Source organism: Grus americana, chromosome 2 (genome assembly GCF_028858705.1).
Source record: "Grus americana isolate bGruAme1 chromosome 2, bGruAme1.mat, whole genome shotgun sequence".
NCBI classification, from domain to species: Eukaryota; Metazoa; Chordata; class Aves; order Gruiformes; family Gruidae; genus Grus; species Grus americana.
Window position 1 is genome coordinate 22859124 of NC_072853.1, and position 23685 is coordinate 22882808.

The 23685-nt window shown below is 40.5% G+C and overlaps 1 protein-coding gene across 9 annotated transcripts in view; it reads left to right on the forward strand.

Moving 5' to 3' along the window:
- The first annotated feature begins 2939 nt into the window (after positions 1-2939).
- UBR5 (ubiquitin protein ligase E3 component n-recognin 5) overlaps positions 2940-23685 on the forward strand; it is a 91437-nt gene continuing 70691 nt past the window's right edge. For all 9 annotated transcript variants that reach the window (XM_054815121.1, XM_054815123.1, XM_054815122.1 and 6 more), the window contains exons 1-4: positions 2940-3288; positions 22549-22593; positions 23083-23164; positions 23348-23424. In XM_054815121.1, the coding sequence (XP_054671096.1) occupies positions 3227-3288; positions 22549-22593; positions 23083-23164; positions 23348-23424 (266 nt within the window). In that variant the 5' untranslated portion in view covers positions 2940-3226. The remainder of the gene's footprint in view (positions 3289-22548; positions 22594-23082; positions 23165-23347; positions 23425-23685) is intronic.

Here is a 23685-nt window from a genome sequence, read left to right on the forward strand (position 1 = left end):
TGAGTGGTTCTACTATCACAAAGCAATTCTATTTGGAGTCATTTCAGATAATTAAAGGACCATCAAACTCTGTTACCTGCATGATTATCTTCTAAAATACATGTCAGTGGACAAGACAGGCATTCAATGCATATCACTCCAAAAGTCAACCAGCAAGATGCAGCCTTGTATCCTTGTTAGAGAAGTAGGGGCACTTCTGACAACGTGCTGGAATTTCCACCGTGTTACAAACTCCTGTCAGAATAACAACATTGTCAGCTGGGCACTTGGTTTTGTGTCCTCTCATCTACACTTAGGATTAGTTGCCATTTTAGACAGCAGTATAAACTCTTAGTGTGAACAAAAGCTGACATTTGCGCTACTCAAGTTTATTCTGGCTCAAAACACAAGTTCCAGTGGAATCAATTTTAATTTTTTTTTTTCATTTTTGCTTATGCTGAGTGTTTGCATTGGCACAGCCATAGGCAATGGCTAAGACTGGGGTTCAGTCATAATGTAAATAAAGCTACAGAAAAGGATTACTTAGAAATGCCAGCAGCAGACTGCTGAGCCCTAACAGATGTGTGTCCCCTTTGGGCTTTTCCAGCTCTTTTCCCGTCTTTTATCTAATAGGTTTCCATAACCTGTTAACTTTTAAAGCTTGCTTGTGAAGGGTGGAAGGAAGAGTGTAATTGCAATCTCCTCCTTATGCCTAGCCCCTAAGAGAACTCCACTGAACAAGTCATGTTATTTAAAAATGTAAACGCTTTGGAGAACTAGATCCTGATTCAGAGAACAAACAAGTATCTGGAGCTTCCCAAAACCCTACCAAAAATTTCTGAAAGCATTCCCAAGGATGCAACAAGACTTACTGCTGGAGTTCATGCGATCCACCTTCCTACACTTCAATGGAAAAGAGGAATGACTGTCAAAGACAAATATTCAAATTTTGTCTGGAAAAAAATAATCAAACTGAGATGCAAGGTTTTTCAGGTGATTATCAAAACGTGCAAGTGATTCTGGTAAAATGACTGAGGTCAGGACAGCTTAGAAGAATCTCCCACTGCAAGATACAACATAAATGTTTCCAGGAAAAGCGTAAAGACTGATTAAAAAAAAAAGAAAAAGCAGAGCAAAACTAACAAACTTTGGTACAATCAAATGCAGAACTAAATAATCCAAAACCTCTTAGCTCTGTCCTAACAGGGAAAAAAAGGTAAATCATGGAACTCATTTTTAAAAGCACAGCCACTGCACTGCCTCACTACCAAAGAGAATGAGTCCTATTCCATGCCTCGTGTACCTCAGAAACCTGTTAGGATTTTCCTTACAAGATAAGATAAATTACTTATTTGTATTTTTGAATTAATTTGAATATCATGGTCACCTGAAAACAGAACATATGGTGAAACAGTGTCTGAGAATAAGAAATCGGGAACACATCAACTGAATAGTTCTTCTCTTTACCGCATTTCCTCATGTTAATGATACTTGTATTGAGAAAAAGGAAAAAAAAACCACCAAAAAAACCCAAGACTACTTCATGAGCTCCCCAAATCTTTGGGCTGTAAGCAGCAACATCAGCTGATTCTTGGGATTAGCTCCTTTTGGCTGTACTGGTAAAAGAGCCAGGGACGAAAGGAGAATGGAAGATGAGAAGTTGCAAAGTTTCTTAGATTTGATAGCGGAGGAACAAACTGAGATTTCGAGGGTTTATGATTACACAGCCTCAGAAATGAATTATAACTCACTGAACTAGGTTCTAGAATTTTTTTGTATTGTTATCATTATCATGTGCTTGCCAGCATTCCTCATATGCTAAAAAATTCCAAACCAGTTTTCTAAATTTCCGATTTCCTGAAAATAAGTGAGAGCAAGCTGCAAAAGCAGCAAACTCTAGTAAAAAAAAAAAAAATCAAAGCTTGGTATAATCCCAGCCAAGGTGCTAGTTTCTATAGAAACAAATGGCAGTTTTATTGACTTTTACTCAACTTTCAGCAAATTAAGATGTTAATTTGTCAAAACCAGTTCCATTTGCAAGGTATGCTCTGTTGGAACAGTACAGTTAAATCCTGTCCAGAGAGAGGGTGCACAGCCAGGGTGCCATTGAATGCTTCATCGGCTTGGGAGGTAACTTTTTACGCTGATATACCACCAATGTCCCTGAAAAAGGGTGGATGATTCCGGCTGTTGGAGGGAAGACCGACTGAGCTATTTGTAATTAGGTACCACAAAGCAAGCAGCCGGCTTCGGCGAGCAGGTGATGAAGGGCAGTGGGTCTGAAGCACACCTTCGGCCACACGTGCAACCGGCCGCTCGGTAACCCCCCGGCGGGGGGCACAGCCTCACACCCCTTCTCCCCCGAAGCTACTCCGGCAGGCCGCACCCCCCGCCGGTCCCGGCCGAAGGGTCGGTCACAGCCTCCCCCGCAGCAGCCGCGGGGAGCCCGGCGGGGGTCAGCGAGCCGAGGCACACGCCGCTCAGGGGGAACGGCTCGACCCGCGCCGCCCCAGCGAGCCCCGGGAAGGCGTTCAACGCGCTACAAGGCCGCGGCACGGCGGGGAAGGCCGGCGGAAAAGGTCGGGGAGCTGCGGCCTGTGCCCGGAGAGCGCTCCCGGCGCCGCAGCCGGCTCAGAGGCGGCCCGACACCCCCGCCGGCCGAGGGGAAGCGGCGGCGCCGCCCGCCCCGCTCCCCTCCAGCCGAGGCCCGGCCGCAGGGGAGGGGCCCCCTCCGGCACCTCAGGGAACCGCGCGCGCACCACCCCACCCCCGCCCAGGAGTTACTCTTAGGGGCACGTGGTCTTTTACGTCCCTCGCGTATGACGTCACCGCGCTCCGCGGGGCCTCCCCGACCAATCGGCGGCGTGCTTAGTGAAGGGGCGCCGCGCGGCGGCGCGCGCGCCAGTCAGCGCGAGGCTTACACCGCGGCCGCGCGCCACCGCCCCGCCCTCCCCGGCGCGGCGCACGGAGGGAGGGAGAGAGAAGGGCCCGCTGGAAGTTAAGATGGCGGCGCGTGTGTGAGTGCGGTGCGGGCTGAGCCTCCTCCCGGCGCCGTTGCGGCGGGCTCCTTCTTCCTCGCGCTCCGCGGCGGGTGAGCCGAGGACTTCGCCGGCGGCCACGAGCGGCCCCGGGGGAGGGACGGAGGCCGAGCGCCCCCTCCCCCGCCGCCCCCCCGCCCCCATTGTGTGCCCGGCCCCCGCCCGCCCGCCTCCCTCCGCCGAGGGGGGCAGCGGCGGCGGCGCGGAACATGACCTCGATCCACTTCGTGGTGCACCCGCTGCCGGGCACCGAGGACCAGCTCAATGACCGGTGAGGGGCAGGCCGTGCGGCGGGGGGCGGAGGGGAGGGGCCGGCCTGGCGCGGCTCGGCCCCCTGTGGGTGAGGGGAGGGGCCGGTGGCGGCCGGCCGGAGCGCGGTGCGGCGGGGGCGCCCCGGGGGAGAGGGCAGCGCTGGCCGCGGGGGACGTCCCGACACCCTTCCCCCCCTTCCCCTCCCCCTTGCCGCCGTCCCGCAGCCGCACCGCAGGGCCCCGGCACCTTCCTCTCGCCGCGGTCGGCGGCCAGGAGCGGTGCGGGCCGCGCCGCACGCACCCGGCCTCTCCGGGCGGCCGCCGCCGTAAACTTTGCCCCCCGAGGGAGGGGGAGGGGGGGGGCCGTGACCTTCGCCGCCGGGCCCGCCGCCCCTTTGCGGGTCCGGCGGGGACTTCGGCCTGCCAGGGGAGTCCCGGCGTCCGCCCGAGGAAGTGGGTTCCCGAGGTTCCCTGGCCGAGGACGAGGAGGAGCGAGAATGTGTCCATATTAATCAGAGATGGATCGAGGCAGACAATGCAGATGGGGGATCGCGGTGTGTGTGAGAGAATGATGGGAGCGATGTATGCCAGGGACGTTACACGAGCACGTACCGCCAGTGTGCTCCGCGTTCCCCTTCGTACATACAATTTTTTTTTTTTTTTAAATACAAAAAGGAGGCCCGATCTCCAGATTACTGATTGTGTGCGGCTTGGCTGGGATGGGAATGACAGCTAGAACAGAAGCACAGTCTGCTTGGAATCGTCGTAGCTAACTTTATGTTGGATTGGGGGAGAGAAATTGCAGGCTGGGGAGAAACTAGAATGCATAGGAGAAAATGAATCAGTGAACTGAATTTTCTTCCCTGCTTGACGTGTATTTGACAGCATACTGTGTGGCTGTCAAATATATCTAACGTAGCAATCGCTAATGGTATGTGTTATAGCTTGTAAATTTTACTTGTGCTCTTTTACATAAAAATTCTTAAGAAACATGTAACTTTTCATCTTTAATTTATTATAAATTTATGTGTGAATAAATCGAGATATTTGATCATTACTGGATCGAAACCTACATATTTTTTATGCTATAGATAAATGTTATTTATTTTTTGTAATTATTATTTAAATATTTATAAATCTTAAAAAATATGGGCTCTTGGCTATATTCTTCTGGTTTTGACCTTACCAGGTTTCAGACTTGGTCAGGGTCCAGCTCACTTAGCTATTGTTTGTAGCTATTGTTTATCACTTTTCCTAGCCCAGTCTTTGCTGAGATGCCTCTCTTAAATACAGCTGAGATTTGAGGGCTTATGATGAGGAAAATAGGCCATCGTAAAGATAAAATTTCTGCCAAACTGCATCATCCCTGCCCTTAAACAGGGAAAAGAAACTTCTAATGATAAAATAAGTCCGAAACCTGAAATGTGTTAGTGTGAAGTGTTTTTTTTTTTCTTTAACCTAATAATCCTAGCAGGCCTACCCATTCCTAAGGGGTTGAGTGGCTTTCTCCACAGTAATATGTTCAAATTTTGCATACATCTTCCTTTAGAGTGGCAAACTCTAAGCGGTGATGCTGTACTAGGACTTATACTTCTTCATTGCACTGTTTTGATTTAGAGCAGGAGCTAGGACTTTGAACTTGAAAGGACCCCAGTGGTTTTTCTTTTTCTTTTTTTTTTTTTTAATGTTGGTAGGCCTGTGGCAAACATTTATCATGTAATTATCACACTTTGCTTAGAGTGAGAGAACTCATCTGTTTTTTCTTTAGTGTCACCTGTTTTGTCAACTTATTGATGTTAAATATGATGCACCTTCAGTCTTCATAATGCTTCCTAATTTTTCTTTTTTTTTCTTTTCTTTTTCTTTTTTTCCCCCTTATTACCACAGCAGCAGCTCTTACAACTTCTTTTTGATACAGGAAGCTTCATAATGTGTGGTAATTAATATATGGAGAAAGCTGCAGAAGTGCTATTAAGTAGTGACTTATTCTGAAAAATCAAGTGGCTCCTTCATCTGAGCTGCAAGTCATAAATTTGCACTTCATAAATATAATTTTACTAGAAGTGTGGTAGCTGTGTATCAGAACTTGTAATGCAGTAAAATCAGAATGATTCATAAATAGGGCACATATGTGCTGGAAATGCCAGTTCAATTTTATCAGTAGCATTGCTGCTTATTACTGTTCTGTCGATATAGATCAGGATCTAGATGGCTGAATAAAGTCTCATATACATACTCATAGAAGTTAGGATTTTGGAAGATCTCATATCTCTATGATGTTTCTTCTCCCACACTGTAGGATTTTTTGAGTCTGTGCTGCAGTGGTCAGTAGCCTAAGTTAGTGTTTTTTCTGTCTGCATTCTGAATGATAGTTGCTCTCAAATCTGATTTTGGGACCATAATTCTGTATTGTATGCTTTCATTTGTAGTGTACGTAGGACATGATCAATTGTATTGCTTTCAGTAAGAGATCTGTGTTCTGCATCTAAGGAACAACCACATTTTAAACCACAAGGGATTTATTGATGCAGCCCCTGTGTGTTCAGGATATATGACAGTTTTGAATTTTTATAATAAAGTATTTGAGACATTATGCTAAATAGTCAGTATAGATGTGCGAAGGTGGTAAGGTGTGAGAAGGTAGGGTTTTTTCCAGGTTGGTGCAGTTTGTGTCACACTGTTTTACAGTTTTTATTAGGTTTTCTGTGTAATTTGTTATCCCTCTTATTTGTGCAGAAACTGGAGAATGGTAAAACACTTTGAAGAAAAAAGGAAAAAGTAACCGTAGAACCACAAATAATTGGGAAGGCTCCTAAGCATGCCTACTCATCATCTGAAAGTACTTCTTTAACTAGTATTTTCAAAAACGCTAGTTAATGTTGTACCTTGATGGTAGTTATTAGACCTCCCTCAAATAAGTTGAAGTGGTGTTGGCTTGTTCATGGTATTCACTCAGATGTGTGGAAGCTAGTTGCACTGAAGAAAGCTTATTGAGGACAAGGTTATATTTACTTTTGCAGTTGTATTAGTATTATTTTTTTAAATGGATAGTAGGCTAAACTTTTGTTTAGGATGAACTGAGGTAATTAAGCTTTTTCTGGTAAGTTTATTTAGGAAGATAGGTAACTTGGAATTTTTCCCCCAAGCAATTTGCTTTCTGCAAACTTAATATGAAAAGTTTAATGGGAGAAAAATTGGGTATGGCCTGCAGTTTGAGGAACAACTTCATAAAGTATTTGAGATGTAATAATTAGTGGCCTTAATCTTTGAAAAAGAGATGCCCAGCTTCTGTTGCAGTGGGTGTTAGATATATTTTGTTGATTATCCACCTGTTTATGTATGTTTCAGGGTTGGAGGCTTTATGAAGGAAGTTTGACAAACAATTTCATGGATAAGTCAATCTTAAGAAATATGCTAAGAAGAATTACTAATTTTATGTTGGGTTACGAAGTGGGTGTAACCATGACAAATAACCATTTCTTGGCTATTATGAAACTTCACAGGAGCAGTTTAACTTGCTACTCTGTAGAATGGAAAGGGGAGTCTTTCACCTTATGTGAATGGCTTTCTGTACATGAACCTTCAGGGATGGGATTTGTCTCAAGGCTTTGCTTCTGTTTTTACCTTATGCAGAGAAAATCTGTGTCAGCTGAGCCATTTAAGTCCTAGCGTAGAGTAAGATGTCGTTTTTGGAATGGTCATTGACGCAAGGTTAATGTGCTTTTTTTCTCTCCTGTTGAAGATAAGATATAACAAATTTGGTTAAATAGAGGGTATTCTGAATTTAAGATGAGTGTTAAGAAAGTGGTGTGTAGTAAGTTTTCTTGCAGTAAACTCTTGAAACAAGTAATGTGACCAAGAAAAGTTTCTTTGAAGCTTCAGTGAGTATTTATGTACAGTCAGCTTTCGGGTGAAAAGGATTGTCTTGCTGTTACGTGAGTTTGTTTTTCCTTAATAATATATTCAATGCCTTTATTATTTGAATATTCCCTACTTTAGGCCATGCCTGAACTGAAAAATTAACTAGTATACTTTACATGTACCACATTGTTTACACCCTCTGATAATCTATTTCCATGGAAAAAGTACCTAGCGAGAACCTACCCTCTTAGTCTGTGCCTGTGTATCTCATAGTTTATGTATGTGAAAACATCACTTCAAGGTAATAGGCAAGTGATCAGTGGATATGTGGGCTGTTACTCTGGCAGATTTTGTTACACGCATACCTCCCCCCCCCCTTCCCCTTTGCATTTACTGATGAGCAAATCTTTGAAAAATCCCAAGCAGATGTTGCTGGAAGGAGCTGGCGTAGGGTGTGGTATGATTCTGTGCAAGGAGCCAGCCGGGATGTGGAGCTGGTGTCCTGGCCCTACATGTCTGTGGGAGCCACGCATGGAGAGGAAGAGAGAGGTCCTGAAAATGCAAGTGTTTGCTTAGTCCTGAACTCCCTCTTCCATGTCCACAGGCATGCTGGGGGACTACCTGTCCTCTTGTGGAGAGGAAGGCAGCCCGAGCATGGGCTTCCTTGCTGTTACTCACGTGTAATCTGCATTCCTGCTCAAAGTTGGGGAAAGAAGGGATTGGCTGACTTGTTCTTAAATAGAAAACCTGCAAGTTATGTGCAGATAATGCAGTACTTCTTTTAGCTCAAGTGATTTATTTTGATGCGCTTTAAACTGTTTCCTAATCTACTTTAGCTGAAGTGAAGTTAGCCTGCCTCAAACAGGAATGGATGGTTTAATTACAGGGAAGCCATTGCTGATGTAGTACTTTAATTCCCTGAGTTGCAGTTGCTTCATGAGACTTTAGTAACGGGAGAAGCATTGACTTTGTTTTTAGGATTAATTTCTTGAAAGCATAAAAAAATTTAAATTTACTTCTTTTAGAAGAGAGTGAGGGAATGGCATGGCTGTCAGGGCATTGTTATTATCATCAGACTCTTAGTTGGAAACACTTTTTTTTTTAAGAATAAAACATTTTAGCTATGTCAAACAGTTTGCACCACCACTGTGGTTATACAGACCATTATAGGATCTATACATTGAGCAACAATGGATTAAGATTTGGTCTTATTTCAGTATTGTTATTTAAGGATGATAATTTGGGAAGTCAAACGTCAGAACTTTCACATAAGCATCATTTCATATCTGGTTGAATGTGAAAGGTTACTTATACAGAGACTAGTGTAGGCCATTTTGGACTTTGCTCTGCCAGGGTCCTCTTCTGGTTACAGTTGTTTGCTATGCCCCAGACACTGCTTTTTAGAGAGTATGTATGTAATTGTCTGTGAATGTTCTTGCTGAAACTTTTCCTGAGATTTTGTAAGTCAAAGTAATTGCTCTCTTCTGAAGGGGAGAGGTTTGTTTTCCTCACTTCTTACCTTGAGCTAACTTAAAGTGTCTGATCCCACACTAAACTGACTTAATTTGCTAAAATGATGTAAAGCTAACCCTGGTAAAGTGAAGTCAGTAGAGTTTTGTGGATTAGGAAGTTGAACTGGTTTATCTCCTGGTTGAGTAAGCATCAGAGTAGATGGATGAAAAAGGGAGGGTTTTGAAAAGTGCTGCAGGAGGGAGAGTTGGGAATGAAGAATGGAGAAGAGGAAGCAGCATTGAGTTCCTTCCATTTTGAAAGCAGCAAGTTTATTTTGGCTACTGTAATGTGAAACTGTACAGTGAATGTGATCCAGGCTGAGGGTGGTTGTGACCTGTCACAAGGAATTTAGTAAAATAGTAATTGGGGCACAAATGTTGCCTCTTTTTTCCTTCTCAAATTATCTGTGAGGTTTGAGCATATTTGTTGTTAGACCAATGGTAAAATAAGATTAATGGAATAAGATATTAATAGCCATATTTTAAGGTTGGCAATGCAAGTCAGGGATGTCAGAAAACTTTTAATTCTAAGAACAGTAAGGTATCAGTCAACGACATTTATGTGCTAATTCTTGTTAAAAGTTAAAATCTGTGATCAATAACATACTTTTAAGGTAATTTTGGTATAGTTATGTATTTATTAAATGTTATAGTTGTCATGTAGGATACTTTTGTAACAAGTTGCTTGTCAAAAATGTGTAATTAAACCATAAAATAGATGTAAAGGGTATGACACTTTTTTCTTAAACTGTCTAAAGTTTAAGTAGATAACTGTTCAGGGTTACATTTATGTGAAAAATTACTTAACAGTTGAGAAAAACAATCAAGGATGTACCTAAGCATGGCAAGCTCTGCAGTGTGTTGTATCTGCCTTTTTACAGTTATGACACGGTTAATTGTTCGTGACTTAAATGAAATAGATGGTAGTATGTATTTGGAAATTGCATAAAGGAAGAGAAGGGGTTTCAAGGTATCCTTCATTGTAGTGATTACACTAACAGCAATCTAGGTATTTAAATTTGGAATATGCTCCCTGTAAAAGCTGCTGTTTTGTCTTCCCCTGCATGAACTCAACAGGCACTTATGCAGAAGAAAACCATATACAAAAACTATTTGTGCTTTTTAGTTGCACAAACTTTTTTTTTAAGCTTGATTTCAGTAAAGTCCGCTAAGGATTTGGCTGTTAGTAACAAGTTCACATAGAAGACTGCAGTAGTTGACATCTGTGTGTGCCCCAGAGAAAACACGGGGACATGGCGTAGTTGTACTGGTTAGAGACTTTTAAATTGGGAAGAACGATTAGGAGAAAAAATATTGAAATAAGTGTGCAAATGTAATTTTTAAGGGGCACGTGTATTTTGTCCAAAACTGTAAGCCTGTCAGTTTAAATGAGGATGATCACAGCACTAGTTAATCCATTACAGCAATAATTATCCAGGTTGCAGGTCTTAATTCTTTTTTCTTTCTAGCATAGAACTACTTTGACAATAAACTCTGTGCTCTACTTTTTAGTCTTTTTGTGCTTAAAAAAGCAATTTCAACCAACACCTTTTCCTTTTCTCTTACTCTTCTCCTCCAAGGAATATTAACTATTTTGTTTCAATTTAAAGAGCTTTTTGTTACATTTGAGAGAGAACATGTACCACCTCACTGATAAAAAGGAATGAAGTTTGCCTATTCTGAATGCTTCAAGCATACTGTAAAACTGAGTAGAAAGTCGTAAGGTGGGTGTGATGGTCATCTACATTTATGTAAAACTGCCAATTTGGTTCCAGTTCAGGAGTGATGTAACTATTGAATTTGCTATCTTTGAAAATTTTGTCTTCCTCTTATAAGCCTCACTGCTACTGCCAGTACTTGTCAGGAGAATTTCTCATGGTAAATATGCTTCACCCTGTCTTTCAGCACTTCTTAGCTGCTGTGCTTTAAAGTGCAGTGTGTTTTACAGTACTAATCCACATTGGTACAGAAAAGTTTTGAATATTTGTTTGCCACCCTTTTGTCACACCCCAGCGTGATTATTTTGTTGCAGTTCTAAAAATGATCTTTAACGTAGCATCTTATGGTTTGTCTCATTGGCTAGTTTTTGTAATGCCAAGTATGTTGGTGTTATGCCATAAGATGTCTCTTGGCGATTTCTCAAATTGTTTACATCCACAATTGAGATGAAATGTGTCTTTTCTGTAATTTTGTTTTGGACAACTTTTGTTGATTAAACTGGTTACTACCTTCTATCAGAAAAGATGCCCCCAAATAGCTTTGGTCCCTTGTGTTTCTGATTTAATTTTACATTATGGTGTTTTATTAAAGAATGCATTCACGTGATTAATAGTATCTTGGACATTAACTGTGTTGGAACTTCTCACTATTGCTGTTGCTTTATTGCCAGCCATGAGGTCTGCCAATTTAATTTGTGACAACAGTAGTGTAATTCAACAGATGAAAGCATGAAGGCTGCTGGAGAGATACTTCAATAATCTTATGAAATTTGTCTTCAGCATACCCCCCTCCTGCATTCAAGGGGGTGTGGGGGTTTTTTGTTGGGGTTTTTTTTTTTCATTTTATTAAAAGTAATCAGTATTGTGGACAGTTGGGAATATCTTAAATAATCTAGGGTGATTATACCCATGCAGCTGTAGTTTGTCTGTTCATTAGAAAATAGTCCAGAAAGAAACTTCATGCTCTGTACACAGGGCTTGGTGGTATTACTTTCTGCAGCATGTTTGCCATCATCTCTAGTTAAGCTGGATGGTAATTTTTGTCTTTTTTTTTATGCTGTGTAGAAATAGTAGTTGATTATTTTAAGCCAAGCCTGTGTTAAAACAACATTTTTAAAATTTGCTTACAGTCTTTCATTATGTTTCATTCTCTATTCTCCATTAGGTTTCCTCAAACTCTCACATTTTTCACCTTTGGAGTAGATTAGCTCTTTATATACATAGGTAGTTCTGATACAGTGAGATGGATCTTGACTGGGATCTCTGGATTCTACTAAAAATTATAATTTCACAGTTAAGCTTCCAGTGCAGAGTCTGGCATTGACTTAATATGAACAAATACTACAGTATTTGAATAGTATACTACAAATATGAACAGTACTACACTGTTTTTACCAAAAACTTAACTGGAAAGTACTTACCCTGTGAATGCAGTTGAATGAGAGCTGTAGGCCTTACTCTGTTGTCATTTGAAGCCGTTGGGGTTTGTCACTTCCTTCAATAAGTGTGGTATGACTTTCATTTCTTGTTAATCTTGCAAAATTAATTTTCTTAAATGTGTCTCAGTGTTTATTCTTTCATTTATGGTATGAAGTTTTGCTGTTCTCTATCCAGCCTGAAAATAATCATAGCTGTGGTTTTTTTCTCTTTCTAGTAAATATCAAGAAGTGTTCTTCTAAAGAGGATTTATGGCTTTTAATCCATTTTGTATTGGTTTTCCTTTTAATGCAACTGAGTTATTGTTGTCTGACCTTTAATGAAGATCTCTTTCTTAAGCTGTTGAAACTTTTCTTCAGCTTTGACCACAGTACATTAGTAACAGCAGTTTTCCTTCTCTTTTTTTTTTTTTTTTTAAAGGCATTATTTATGCAATTTGCTGACTTTGGCAAAATGTATCTGTCTCTAGAACAGAGATTTAAAGATACTTAATAAAACATTCCAACGATATAAATCATAGAATCTTGTCATTGTGGGGCACATTGGGTAGGCAGAATGTAATCTGGCTGGGATTGCCCTGCTCTTGATGGGAGGGCATGGGGGGAAAACAGGCCCTTTGCTGGAATAGTCAAGGCTTTGTTTCTTTCTCTTGTGGTGCAAAATCTATATCTGGCAAGATTGTTACCTGAAATAGCATGGCCGCAGGCAAAATGTGAAGCAGGAGGTACAAAATGGTACTGCTTCATGAGTTCTTGTAGAGGAACCAAAATACTAGTTATGCTGAGGGGAAGCACCTGGAGTTTTGTGGCTGTGGTACAGACAGATGGAAAAAAAAAAGAATCTGTTTTTCAGCAATGCAAAAGAGTATTGTGATGAACTGTGCACCTCAAAAGCTGGGTTTTCTTTTTGTGTTGTTTTGCCTGCAGTGTGCATCTGACAAAGCGATTTGGCTGCTTGTTTTTCTGGCATGGTGCTTGCTCTCTACTCCCTATGCCAGGTCTCATTCCATTCCTATCTAAATCAAAGATGCAGTGCCTGAAAGGAAGGTTTTAAAGATGTATGTTCAGTAGAAGACAGTGCAGGGTAAGGAGGGTAGTCCATGGTATTTAAAAGGCAGTTTTTAACAAGTTTGAAAAAGTGACATGTGGATAGTACTGCGATATCAGAGTTTTTGTTGAAGACTTCAAGCCTTGGAATTGGAGGATTTGGCAAGTAAAGGACTGGACACGCTAAATGATCTTTCCCTATTGCTAAAACTGATTCAGCATGTGAATAAGCATGCTGCACTTTATTGCAAAGCAGTTAGAATTCAGTGTCTTGTTTGTGCTTTGTTTTTAATAAAATCACTTATACAAAATATACTGTTGCTTTTCTCCAGCCAACGCACAAAGTATCTAGTAACAAGACAGTTCTTACTTTTAAAAATATTTTTGTAGCATTTGAATACTCTAATCAAAGGCCATTCTCCAACTTTGCACATAGTGGTCATGGCTTCCAAAAGCTTAGAGCAAGAATGAAAGGGAGAATGGTTGGAGGGATTATGATTTGGGTTCCCACAGTAGCCTCAGCTGGGACCAGAACCTGACTCTCCTGGCTCTAAGCTGGTGTGCTGGTAAATACACAGCCTCCCTGGTGACTCTTAATTAACTCTTGAAGGAGCTTTAACGATATATCAGTATGGGACACAAAAAGGTGTTAAGATTTTACAATGACTGGATTTTTATTTTGATAGCAATTTTTTTTTTTAGTGGAATCACTACAGTAAACAGTCTGACAGTAAAAAATAATGATTCCCCTCCCCTTGTCTAAATGTGGTCTTTTAAGTTTCACTCATTCTAGTCAAACAAGTGTACGCTGTCCTAGCTACATTTTGGTAGCTAGCATTCATATGTAGTTTAACATAGTAATAATACTGGCTCACATTATTTCATGGGAATATTTTTCAAGTATCCTTGAAGACAACCATGGGGTTCTAAATTTCCATTATCTGCATTTTGCTATCACAGAAGCATACACTTGCTGAAATGACAGATAGCTAAATAGCTTGCAGCTTTCATTGTTGTAAGATTTGGAACTTGCACGCAACTGAGTTAGTTGATCCAATTGTTTAGCTTTTAGTGGTCTTCTGGCTGAAGAAATAGCTTTCTGCTAAATGTTAAACAGAAATTCTTCGCATCTACAAGGACTTTGTGCAGTTGAACAGAATCTGGGAACAGAGAATGATGATTTGATGCATTCTACAATGGAGAACAGATTTCTGTTTTGTATTGCCTGAATCTGTGACCCATATTCTTGGAAGTCTACTATCATAGAATAACATCAGATTGAGGCTGACTCATTCTCCTGTAGTGTTTTTCTCTTTTTTTCCACAGAAACACCGCTAGGCATTTAGGCAACCAGTAGCTGTAAATCTACTTTATTAACAAATCCTCTGGATATTGTGCTAAATAACGTATGTAGGTGTGCTGTAACTGCTATGTGCTAGTCCTGTCAGGATCATACCATCTGTGATTTCTTTCTGTTTATACTCAAACTTTTCATTATCATTTTTTTTCCCCCAGAAAAGGGCCATGCTGCATCAGCTGTTTTAGGATTGGGTTTTTGCTTATTTAAAAAGTGTGATTGACTTTATATTCCTCTTGAGCTAGGTTATGGCTGTGCTTTGTGGGTTTGTTGGGGGTTTTTTTGTGGGTTATTTGTTGATTTTTTTTTTTTTTAAATTATTATTCAGAAGGTCATGTTTTCAGTGTCACTTAAATGATAAATGTGAAGAAAGGGTCTAAGTAGATTTTGAATTAGAAGAACCAGTCAGTCAGCCTAGAAATTCATCATTAATCATAGGCATCTAGTTCTGGCAAACCTAATGCTGCATTTCACAAGTCCTACAGGTGGCTGTCCCCTGGTCTTGCTGGAGGGATTCTGTTCCTGCTAGAGATACAGAGTACTGCCACCTGGATATTTTTACTCAATGTCCAAATAATACGTCTCAGACACTTCTCTGACTCCTTGGTGTAACTTTTTTCTAAGCCACTGCCCTTACAGAGATTCTATAGCAAAACATGAACTCCTAGCTTTTCAATGGCAAAAAAAGTCCTTTTGTTGCCATGCCTCCAAGTCAAATGTGTGGAGATCACATCCTGAAAGCAAAAACCCCTCAGAATCACCCCGCTGCTCAAGCAGTGCTATCTAGAGCTGGTTGCCGAGGGCTGTGTTCAGACAGCTTTTGAATAACTCCCAAAGATGGAGACTGCGCAGCCTCTCTGGGCAACCTGTGCGAGTGTTTGGTCACCCTCAGAATAAAAAAGTGTTTCCTGATGTTCAGACAGAACCTCCTGTGTTTGAGTTTGTGCCCATCATCTCTGGGCCTGTCACTGGGCACCACTGGAAAGAGCCTGGCTCCGTCCTCTTTACACCCTGTAGATGTTTATGTATGTTGATAAGATGCCCCCAGAGCCTTCTCTTCCCCAGGCTAAACAGTCCCAGCTCTTACAGCCTTTCCTCATTGGAGAGATGCTCCAGTCCCTTAATCATCTTTGTGACCTTTTGCTGGACTCTCTCTAGTATATCTATGTCTCTTTGACCTGGGGAGCCCAAAACTGAATGCAGAACTCCAGGTGTGGCCTCACCAGTGCTGAATAAAGGGATTGCTTCCCTCAGCCTGCTGGCAATGCTTTGTCTAATGCAGCCCAGCATACCATTCGCCTTCTTTGCCACAAGACATGCTGGCTCATGTTCAACCTGGTGTTCTCCAGGACTCCGAGGTCCTTTTCTGCAGAGCTGCTTTCCAGCTGGGCAGTTCCCAGCATATACCGGTGCGTGGGATTGTTTCTCCCCAGGTGCAGGACTTTGCACTTCCTCTTGTTGAACTTTGTGAGGTTGCTGTGCTCTGGGTGGCAGCATGATCCTCTGGTATATCAGCCACTCCACCCAGTTTGGTGTCATCTGTGAGCTTGCCTAGGGTACGGTCTGCCCCCCTCCTCCAGATCATTAATGAAGATGTTGAACAGGACTGGACCTGGTATTGACCCCTGGGCATACCGCTAGTCACTGGCCTCCGACTAGACTTCATGCTGCTGATCACCACCCTATGGGCCAGGTTTCAATTCACCTCACTGTCTGCTCGTGCATCCATACTTCATGAGCTCGTCTGTGAGGGTGTTAGGGCAGACAGTGTCAAAAGCCTTACTAAAGTCTAGATAGACCATATCTACTGCTTTCCCCTCGTTCTCCTGTACAGTGATATGAAATCTGCTGTGCTTTCTTAAAACCAGAGCTGAAATATACGCTTACCCTCTGTAGGGTGAAGAAGATGGATAAGTCATTTTTACCTGCCTATGCAGTGTGTGTTTAATTCTGAATATAAGATATTGATGGGTGTCTGTCTTTAACCTTCTGATGTTATTGACACTATCCTGTCTTTCCTAATTTTTGTCCTGTTTTAACCTTGTTGTGGGCTAGCTTATACCTGACTTTCGATATAGGTCATTATCTATATCACTGTTGTTATATCATGAAATAATAATGGTCTACTGCAAGGGAATTTACTTTCCGTAATCACTGTATTACCTGAAGACTTTTCAGGGATATTGCAAAAACCTATTTTCAAGAGAATAATTTGTCTGTGTTTGCCATATTACCTTTCTGCTACAACTTACTGATTCAGCACAGTGTGCTACCATTGTTCCAGAGAGGACTGTTAAATGGTCAGAACTACCTTTATCAAGCTAACAATCTTACAAAATAGAAAATGAAGTTTGGGAGCCATGTTCTGTAAACCTGTGTTGGTTGATACCATGAAACATAAGAATAGCTGCGACAGTCTTGTTTTCCTCCTGTTTGTGGCAGTAACCAGTGCTAGATGACAGGAGAAGAGTACTAGAATAGGAAAAACGTACAGTGATGCTTTTCCAACTTACAACAATTTGCAGCTCAGGGATTTTCTGAGAAGTAGGTGTTGGCTTAGTATGTAATAACTGACTAGTCCTGGTTTATATTCCTTGGAATGGGGAGAGGACATGTTGTAAGCCATGGTATACCTGATTACTGACTGAGTGGAGCAGTGACTTGCTTTGTCATCTTGTTTGTTTCAGTGATCTGTGTATTACAGTCTAAACAGGTTGTCCCACCCCACTGCTGAGTAGCATTGGTTACCCTGGAGGCTGTCTTATTATACTTGCACTTTTTTTGTTTGTTTGTTTTAATGTGCCTTACTTTATATTTTCTACAGGTAATGTTATTGCCTGCTTTTGTGTGGTACTTAAGGTTTTGTTTTTTTTTTTTTTTACTGGATGTCCCCCCTTCTCCCCCTCTTACTACCCAGAATGACTTAATACTTAAAGCACACTTTAATCTTCTCCCCTTCTCCACAAACACCTTCTAGATGGAGAAGAGGTTTTTCACCTTTATTTCTTAATGTGCTCGATTAGGAGAAAGGTGTCTGGTACAGCAACTGTGGAAGGTTATCTCTTTGGAAACTGCTTTCTAAGGTTGAAATGGCGATGAGGAGTAGGATCCTTTTCTATGCCGTACTGTGGCATGGAAGATAGCTGGATGTGACTTTACATCAATGACAGCGTTCAGTGTCCAAGACATCCTGGGATCAGGAAACAAAGATAATGTTCTTGCTTAAGCTGAGTGTCCATTTTCTGCATGTCCATTTTCTGCATTTCTGAGACTCTGTTTTCATGACACCGGTAGACACAGAAGCTCATTTCCACGTGATTCAAGACCAGCAAGTGTGCAAGGGCTTTGATCTGGAGGCTGTGCAGCTCTGCTGGGCTGCACCCTGTTAATGCGCCACATAACTGCCTCCCTGGGTCTCAACTGAGGGATGGAGATAAAGGCTGTATTATGAAGTGTTGATAGGTCTGTTAGTACTGTTTCCCAGTGCTTGAGTTGGTGGGTTTTGGTTTTTTTGGGTCCCCGTCTGCCCCGTCCTCCCCCCTGGATATCTGCTTATTGTTAGCCTTCCCTTGGAAAAGCGTTTTATCAGTTCCTGTATACTTTCTGCTCCGGTGTGAAAGTCTCTTAAGTTTGTTGGCTTGCAGACTTCATTGACATATTAAGAGAGGCCCGATCACTTAAAAAAACCTACCAGGGCTAAATTAGTTTTATTTTTAATTTCCCTACTCAAAGTTGTTCGTCATAGCAAGCTGTTTGTTTGGTTTTTTTAAATGTACTTCTCCTCTGCAACTCTTAACATCACCATGTGGTGCTGAAGTGGTGGGGCTCCTGTGTGATATTTTGACTTTAAAATGTACAAATAAATTCTTTAAGGCTATAAAGGAGCAACTTCAGGAAAAATCCAAGAGAATCTTCTGAAGATTTTGTTTGGGACTCTGTAGTGTTACTTGCTGAGTACAGAAAGACTTCCTTCTTTCTGGAGACATGCAACATGAAAACATTTTAATTTACATCTCTGCAGTTAAATCCTTTGTTTGGATTGCTTCACTTAAGTGATTTTTACTGTGTGTTCTTTAAAGACCTAGCTGACATTTAAAAATTTAGTCTGAAGTTGCAGAGAGAAATGAAAAATAGCTTTCTTTATATTGTTACAGAAATTAATCTCCGAGATGGCAGAAATTGCTTTAATACTTATAAATAAATGTGCTAGATATACTGTTATTAGACCAAAACTGTGAAATGTCAGATTAGATATTAGCACCTGTAAATACTGTTTCTATTCGACAGCAAGTAAGTTTTTGAGGGGAAAATTATGCAAATCGTTCTTCATGAGATTCCTATTTACAATGCACTGTGCTTTTCATGTTACTTGCCTGCTTGAAAAGGTCTTGCAAATGTTCACTGACTATAGATGATGTAGGTGTGTTTTGGTTTTTGTTGGGTTTTTTTCCTTTATTTTTGTAGCTGTTTCCTAACACATGGGCAGAAGGATGAGCGTACATTCATTGATCTATCCTAAAACCTTATAGCAGTAAGAAAGTTCTGCTTATGTCTTATGGTTTGTTTTTTGGTCTGTGAACTGTTGCTGGCATGATGGAAATACTTGAGAAGGTTGAATATTCCTGCAGGATGACTGGCAAGGTAGGACTGCTACTGACTGACTGCTGGAGGGAACTGAACATGGTGAACATTGATTATAGAAGTCCCTGGTGTCTTTTAAAAGTAATTCTTGGGACAGCCTGCTGACTTTAAAACAGAACATTCCAATTCTTGCAAGCTGGGTAAAAGCACAAATTGTAAGCCAGAATTTTGCTTATGTGTATTTAAGCACTTGTTTAAATAGGATAAAGTTACTTTAAAATGTACTGAAGTTCAGTATTTCTGTAAGATACTTAGTATTTTGAAACGGAGTTTCTCTGTAGCTCTCGCTTTTTTTTTGAGCCTAACTTGGTTTTATAAAGCAAATGTGGTGGAAGGATGGGTCCTCAGATAAACTTACCTGGAAATAGAAATGTACTTTGAGAGAAGTAATATCTTGTGATGAATAAACATGTCTGAGCTCCGGTAGTCCTGATGTGGAGCCTCTTCAGTTGCTTAGTGTGAACGTAGTTCCCTTCTATTCCAATCAGCATGGAGAGGCTAGAAATTGGAGCTGCAAAAACTTAAAATTGAAGCAATCCCTACTTGGCTGGACAAACGGACTTTTTGTTTTCCTCACGACTGTTTTTGGATGAATATTGATAGGGATATTTAAAGAATGTGTGTCTTAACACAGAAGCCATCACCACTAAACTTTTTTGTCTAAAAGTGTGGTGAGCTAGTGTATTTCCCCAAAAATCATTTTGTGAGCAAAATACATGTTGCTTCTAACTTTGTCCTTTGAAACAGTTTAATTGCTTTTAATGAGAATTTTTCAAAGCTTAGCCTGTCCAGGTATTCACATCAGGGTTTTGTTTTACCACAGAAAGGTCTCAGTGGAAGTGTTGGCCTTCCTTGATGCAAGAATTGATTAAATCATCTGTGCCTGTACCTCTTTCTCCAGTGCACCATCAGTTGAAATTATTGAATTGTATTCTTAAAATTGTATTGACCTCATCTTAAATATGCATTTTGTATTTTTTCCTTCAGAGGGTCAGTAGTACAGTATCATGCAACTGTGTAAGTAGAAAGGCTTGGATTGCTGCAGGAAATGTTTTTGTGAAATTATTTAGGAGTTTTATTTGCTCAAACATATTCTCCGTACAGAATACACAAACACATCTTTCCGTTTTACTCTTGTTTTTCTGCTGGTTTAGTTTTGTGACTGGCGTTCACATGAATGCTGGTGGCAGCACAAAGACAGCAGGAGGGAAGCGGGGATGAAACCAGCAGCCCAGCAGGATGCAGCACTGGGGAACTACTCCTTTTTACTTGGTGCTGTGTGCGTCAAATTCAAGTCCTCATGGTTCTCTAAGCTTATTAGGCAGTACTTGGTAATTTTGCTATTACAGCAGTCGCATACGAGGGAGGTGAAGTAGTTTTTCTTTCTTTTCCTTTTTTCTTTTCTTTCTGTAGGAGAGTTTAGTACTTTCAGCATCATCACTTATATCCTTCTCTGCTCCCTCCTCTTAAATGTTGATAGCAGCCTCTTTTCAATAATGTTAAATCTCTTTTGACCTATGCTTGTTGCAGATAGACCTACTCTCTTGAAATTGGTGTTACTAATAGATTCACTGAGTATGCAAGACTTAGCTTTCTGTGCATATTTCTTCCCTATCACTTCATTATTTTTTTTACAAGTGAAAAGGGATTATGATTTTTTTACAAATTGAAAAATGTCTTTCTTTGGTAGTGCTCAGGTTTTGTGACGCAAAGCTCAGATAAGGAAGCTTTAAATGTTGCTCATAGACTAGTCTAGTAACCATCTCCAGTAAAGCGCTACTTTATTTGCCATCAGCTTTTCATATAGGCAGTGCAATAAACTTAAAGGTAGGTTTTCCTATTCCATAATTATTACTCATGCTTGTCTAGAGGAGAAATGTTAATGGAAAACTGCTCAAGATTCCTTTGGGAAACTGTTAGGTGATATACTTAAGACATGAAAGTTCAGGGGCATTTAACTTGTCATATATTATGCAGCAGATCCCTGCTTGCTTTATAAAAGTGTGATGGTAAACTGTGGAGTGTGTGCCACTCATCTTTGGGCTTCGTTCCACATTCTCCCACAGTAGTTCACTCTTGTGGGGTACCTTTCATGCAGATTGCACGTGAAATTTGCGTTCTCTTTCCCTTTTGTGGGTTGTCTTCGCAGAACCTTACCTATGTGCGTACTCTTGGCCTGTGGCTGGAAATTGGGAGTGTGAAATTGCCTACTTAGAAACCAGCAGCTTGGCTTAGATAGCAAAAGGCGATTCTAAGCACGTTCACTTCCTTCCTGCTCTCCTTTCACTGTGGTCCTTTCTTCTTGTGCTTGAAAGTTACTTCTATCAGTATAAATGATCTTGTTTTTCAAACAGACGTTTATTTATTTTTTTTTTCCCCCTTTTTTTCCCCTCAGGATGAGCACTTTAGAGTTAAACACCGATGATAATGTTAAGACTTGGCTGTTTGGACCTCTAATCTGTATTCTTTCTCATGCTCAGGGTTTGCAAGTAACTGAAGTCTGTTGTCCATAGCAGTCTGTGTGTAGAAACCAAAGGGGAGCAAGTAAAAAGAAAGGGTTTGAAGACATGGATTCAGACAGAGGAAAACAGTGCTGGTGTGCCTGTGTTTTTGTTAGGTTTAGAAAGGTGTTGCTGATTAAGGAGGAAATCTGTGGAATGCTAGGAGGACCTAGGACTTTGTGGAATGCTGGGAAAGTTGGGATTTTTTTCCTTAATTAGGAAGATCTTGTGTTATTTTTACAGGCTTCCTCTTGGTTTTGTATCTTAATATAATGTGAATATTCTAACTAAAATTGGAAGGTATTTAGGGGCTTTTTCAGATTGCTTGTCATCTTTGGGAAGAAAGGAGCCTAAGTTTTACCTGAAATACCTACCTGATATTACAAGAGTATCTTTGCTGCTTGGGGAAGATCTTTTCTAAGTGGATTAGAAATTACTGTGTCAGTTTCTACTTTTGGACATGGTACCCTCTAAGAAGGAGTGGTCTATGGGTTGGCCCTTTTTTGGGTTCTGATCTTTCATTTGGTGAGGTGCCGTGAAAGTGAGATGGAAGTACTTTTGGAAACATTCCCTTTTAATAAAGGCGATGTTTAACATAACCTTATATATAGTGAATTTTCTCTGGATTGTTTCGTCTACTAGTCAAAGTTTGTTGTTCATCCCTTTTGACGCTGGCTTTTGTGCATCTGTTTTCCTGACTTTTCTGGTTTGGGGAATTTACTGTCATATTTTTGGCTCTGACACACCACGTACTTGGATTTCCTAGAAAATGATAATCCTATCTGTTCTGGGATACTGTATTCAAGCTTATACGAGGAAACACAAGTATATCTATAGTTGATGCTCATTGCTTCATCTGCTTATTTTGTGTGTAAAGTTGTAAATGGTGATAACAAGGAAAGAGTAGTGCTTTTTGGTAACGACTTGCAAAACACATAGAAATGCAAGAAAACATGTTTTTTGTGGCAAGATAGTAGGTGGAAGGGTAGAACTTTAAAGTGAAAAACCTCCAAAACAAAAAACCTCATTTGAAGCTGAATGCCATCCAGTTCTTATACAGATTCCTGACACCAAGTAGTATTTATATTGAACTTCATTGAATGTGGTGGTAAGTTGTTCCCATAATATCGTAAATATGCCGCTTAAGCGGGTGCTGTGTACTGTGCAGGATGCCTTTCAAACAACAGCTTCATTTCTTTTTGTTTCAGATTAAGGGAAGTTTCAGAGAAGCTGAACAAATATAATTTAAACAGGTAAGGCGTATTGCATACTGCTGTAAATCATTTAGGAAAGTACAATTTTTCTAACAGCAACATGAAGCAAATGATTGTACTTTATCTAAAGCCTTAAAAAGCCTCAATACTACTAATACTAAAGTTGAGAAATGCTTCGGATAACACAGTTCTTATATTAGGAAGAAAATGTTAGGTTTTCAGTTGCGATAAATTATTTTATTAAATACCCTCCTTATGAAATGACTCCTTAATTTGAAGTATAACCACTGTTGTTTGTTGCTGATCAAATTAAATGAAAACTCTATCACCTTTTAAGGTTTTGTTCTGCATTTTCTGTGCTTAATGACTAAAAATACATCATAGTTGCTTCAACTAATGCACATATTTAGTCATTCTTGACTGTTCCATCACTGCATATTGTTCCTTCCATATACTGCTTGTTTGTTTTGGGTTTTTTTTTACTTTAAAAGTTTAAAAATGTTATACATGCTTACTTTCTGTTTTCAGCCACCCTCCTTTGAATGTATTGGAACAGGCCACTATTAAACAGTGTGTGGTGGGACCAAATCATGCTGCATTTCTTCTTGAGGTAAATGACTTAAATCTACTCAGATAACAAACTTGAAACCATACAGTTAAAATTAATTGTTCTAACATCAAATAGATCGACCGTCTTCACTAACTGAAGACTTGGTTTTGTTTGTATTTTTTTTTCTGTAACTTGTTTTACACTTCAATTTTGGACACTTGGTTTTTCTTGTTTTAAATATAGGATGGTAGAGTCTGCAGGATTGGTTTTTCAGTTCAACCAGACAGATTGGAATTGGGTAAACCAGATAATAATGATGGGTAAGAAACACTTTTCTTCATATTAAATCATTCTTTTGAACTGGATGAGCAGCTTGGCTGCTTTTTTGGTTTTGTGTTTGTTTTTAAACTAGATTGCCTTTGAAATGGTACTTTGAGGAGATACATAATGGTTATGGTGATGCAGCCAAACAGACTAGATTGACAAACTGGTGTAGGGAATAAGTAGTAGATGTTATTCTAAAAGAAGTGAGACAGGATCTCTTTAACATCAAGAAACAAACCCCTCCAAAAATAATCCTT